Source organism: Danio aesculapii, chromosome 15 (assembly GCF_903798145.1).
Source record: "Danio aesculapii chromosome 15, fDanAes4.1, whole genome shotgun sequence".
In the NCBI taxonomy this organism is placed as follows: domain Eukaryota; kingdom Metazoa; phylum Chordata; class Actinopteri; order Cypriniformes; family Danionidae; genus Danio; species Danio aesculapii.
This window is the reverse complement of record NC_079449.1, coordinates 3,484,049-3,488,330: the sequence shown is the minus strand read 5'-3', so window position 1 is coordinate 3,488,330 and position 4,282 is coordinate 3,484,049. Positions and strand designations below refer to the sequence as shown.

General features: G+C 41.6%; 1 protein-coding gene across 2 annotated transcripts in view; it reads right to left on the bottom strand.

The window, feature by feature from the left end:
- Nucleotides 1–348: 348 nt before the first annotated feature.
- LOC130242195 (interleukin-1 receptor accessory protein) overlaps nt 349–4,282 on the bottom strand; it is a 60,157-nt gene continuing 56,223 nt past the window's right edge. For both annotated transcript variants that reach the window (XM_056474223.1, XM_056474224.1), the window contains one exon: nt 349–1,106. In XM_056474223.1, the coding sequence (XP_056330198.1) occupies nt 436–1,106 (671 nt within the window). In that variant the 3' untranslated portion in view covers nt 349–435. The remainder of the gene's footprint in view (nt 1,107–4,282) is intronic.

Genomic DNA, 4,282 nt, shown 5'->3' with positions numbered 1-4,282 from the left:
GAATCGGGTTGGGGCTGCAGAGTGATATGGCTCTGGTTCAGGGCCGTGCACAGGGGGGTGGCCCGATGGCTAGAGCCACTGCCCCTTTGCCCTCATTGGTTGAGGTGCCCCTCTTGCTCAATCGACCACCCTAACCCCACCCCCCCACCTAACCTTCCCCCCAGCTCCTCACTTTGCGATCGCCACCCCCCCCCCCCCTGTCTGTGTTTGTGCACGGGCCTGCTCTGGTCATCTGGTCATACATAAAACAATAATGTATAACCTCACGCATTGCAAATAAATTATTATGCAGTAAACAGCAACAAATGAAAACAAGACTTAGGTCAAAGGTCAGTCTGATGTCTTTAATATTGTTTATTGAATTTATAAATGAAGTATAATTACACGTGTCATTGGGAACATTCACTGATTGGTGTGTCCAGCAGCGTGTGCTTGTCAACAGTGTGTGGTTTGCAGGTTGTTTTCCATTGGTTCACAGGGGCAGAGCTCATTTCCATGGTCACCATGAGGCGTCGTCCCATTGGCTAATACAGGCTGATGCAAATGAGTGTTCCACTGAGCAGCCAAGACTCCGCCCCAAATTCGATGACTTTCTTGAAAACTGACACAGATTGCGCAGACACGCCCCTTTTGCTCACAGCCACGCCCATTTCTGTCACGCATGCCCAGATGCTTCATTACGACTCGCTCCGATTGCAAATTTTTACTGCGTCGATTGACCGTCTGCGCTTGCGTGAACTTCGTAGCCATCGCCGCCAAATCCGAATGTGACGAAGTGCTGTCAATGAGCCTCTTTCCCAGCGATAGAGGACGCAAAGGCAAGGCGAGCCGCAGAAGTTTCCAGAAGCGAGAGTTCGTGTGTTCGGAGCGTGAGTCGTGCCAGCGGATGGAGGTGGAGTTGTTGCGCAGTTCTGCGATGTCGCTGCAGGGGGCGCTGAGCGTGCGACGCCGGACGGTAATGATGGGAGCGCGGGACGTGTGATGGAGATACAAACACAGACGGCACTCCAGCAGACTGACGCTTTTCTCACACAGACAGTCTGAGCTCAGCACCACCAGCAGCCTCCGACAAGCCTGCATACACCCGAGCACCGACTCCAGCAGCGCTGAGACACAGAGACACACATAGACATACCTGTCAACCCTCCCGTTTTTTCAGGATGTTCACGTATTTTACACTTCTATCCCACTATCCTCCTGTTATTTATGTATTTTCCCATATTTCTCCCAAAATCTCTGGCAATAAACATCTTTAAAGCATTTCTGTTGGGATATTTTGGCGCTTGAAAATATATTAATTGCAGTGTATTATTTATATATAGTGATTGATTACATCATTAATGTGTAATTACTTGCATTATTGACTGAATTAAAGTCATTTTCTCTTTCTTTAATGGCGCAGATCATCCTAAAGCTGGTTGTTTTACATAAATGTAGCCAATTTAAGGGACAGTTCACCCAAAAATTAAAATTGTGTGATTATTTACTCTCACTTGTTCAAACCCTTGTTGAGTTTCTTTTCTCTGTTAAACACAAAATCAAACATTTTGAACAATGTTGGAAACCATCGACTTGCATAATATTTGTTTTTCCTACCATGCAAGTCAATGTTACAGCATTCTTCAAAATATCTTCTTTTGTGTTCAAGAGAATAAAGAAACTCATAAAGGAAAATGTGTTAATTGCAGTGCATTACACACTGCCCGGCCACTTTATTAGGTACACCTGTCCAACTGCTCGTTAACGCAAGTTTCTAATCAGCCAATCCCATGGCAGCAACTCAATGCACTCAGACATGTAGACATGGTCAAGATGATCAGTTGCTGTTCAAACTGAGCCTCAGAATGGGGAAGAAAGACGTGACTTTGAACGTGGCATGGTTGTTGGTGCCAGACGGGCTGGTCTGGGTATTTCAGAAACTGCTGATCTACTAGGATTTTCACGCACAACCATCTCTAGGGTTTACAGAGAATGGCTGAAAAAGAGAAAATATCCAGTGAGCGGCAGTTCTGTGGGCGCAAATGCCTTGTTGATGCCAGAGGTCAGAGAAGAATGGGCAGACTGGTTCCAGCTGAAAGGCAACAGTAACTCAAATAAGCACTCAATACAACTGAGGTTTGGGGAAGAGCATCTCTGAACACACAACACGTCCAACCTTGAGGCGGATGGGCTACAGCAGCAGAAGACCACACCTGGTGCCACTCCTGTCAGCTAAGAACAGGAAACTGAGGCTACAATTCACACAGGCTCACCAAAACTGGACAATAGTAGATTGGAGAAACGTTGCCTGGTCTGATGAGTCTCCATCGGATGGTCGGGTCAGAATTTGGCCTCAACAACATGAAAGCATGGATCCATCCTGCCTTGTATTAACAGTTCAGGCTGGTGGTGGTGGTGTAATGGTGTCAGGGATATTTTCTTGGCACACTTTGGGCTCATTACTACCAACTGAGCATCATGTCAACACCACAGCCTATCTGAGTATTGTTTCTGACTATGTTTATCCCTTTATGACCACAGTGTACTCATTTTCTGATTACTACTTCCAGCAGGACAACGCACCATGTCATAAAGCGTGAATCATCTCAGACTGGTTTCTTGAACATGACAATGAGTTCACTGTACTCAAATGACCTCCACAGTCACCAGAGCTCAATCCAATTGAGCACCTTTAGGATGTGGTGAAACGAGAGATTCACATCATGGATGTGCAGCCGACAAATCTGCAGCAACTGCGTGATGCCATCATGTCAATATGGAATATTTCCAGTACCTTGTTGAATCTATGCCATGAAGGATTAAGCCAGTTCTGAAGGCAAAAGGGGGTCCAACCTGGTACTAGTAAGGTGTATCTAATAAAGTGGTCGGTGAGTGTATTTTGAAGAATGTTGGAAATCGATAACCATTGACTTCCAAGGTATTTCTTGACTATGGAAGTCAAGGGTTGCAGGTCATCAGCATTCTTCAAAATATCTTATTTTGTGTTCAATAGAAGAAACACATAAAGGTTTAAATCCACTTGAGGGTCAGTAACAAGAGTAAATCAGCATTTTTGTGTGAACTACCCCTTTAAAAAAACTTTCTGAAGTGCACATGGAAAAAATATAAAGGCTTGGAAACACTTAAGCTCATAGTTTATCATTTTTTTCTATGTTTGTGGCTTTTTTTTGTTATTCCGGAGAATCAGAGGGCTTTTCTAACACAACGGACGTCTCATACTGAGGTTTTTCTACTTCCTCCAGTGAATGGAAACGCTTGTGCAAACATTTCATCATTTTATGATCATGAGGGTCAATAATTGAGTGGTCAGCAATGTTAATGATGAGAAACTCCAGACATGTAAAGAAGAAATGAAAAAATGAAACTGATGTCAATGCAAAATACAGTTCAAGAGTAAATGATTAAGCCTTTCATGTGAGATTTGGATAATATTTGCCAAGTGTGATGTTTAACAGAGCAAGGACATTTATTTTCCACATTATTGTGTATATTTCTTTTTTCTGGAGAATGTCTTTCTTTTAGTTTGGCTGGAATTTGTTATTTATAACTTGCCTAATCAACCTAGTCAAGCCTTTAAATGTGAGCAGAATATAAGTATCTTACAAATTAACTACTTAAATATTAGGTACTGTCATCATGGCAGAGACTAAAGAATTAGTTATTAAAATGATTATGCCAAAAATCTTCCTCCTAAACAGCACTTGGAAAATATTGGAAAAGGAATTACAGTTTGACAGGAGGGCTCAACATTTGTACTTGTACTGCATGCTTTTATTGATGCATTTAAGAATATGATCACAGAACATACTGGACATGACATGGTCATACATTTATGGTCAGATGAACATTAACAACAATTGAAGAACACACAGTGAAATACTGTACAGTTGAATGAACGGCTGGGAGTTTGTTATGGAATGAATGACAGCTCTGGCATCCCATTAAATGACACTTTACTTGGCAACGGTTGTCATGCACTGTAAACATGAGCTCTTTTCTAATGCAAGTCTATGGAGGATATGTATGTGTGTGTGGCGCATAAAAACCCCCCCAGCTAAAATAAAAATACCAGATTTAATGTGGACAATAACGGAACTCTAAACAGTAATGTGATGATGGAAATGTTGAAATGAAATATTGATAATTATTGATGTTAAATTATATTAATAACAATATATCATTTTTAAATTTAATATAATAAAAAGTAAAATATTTAGTTCAAAGTTTGGATGACAAAAAATAAACCTAAAATAAGTGTTATTTTTGACAAATCCTAAACGTA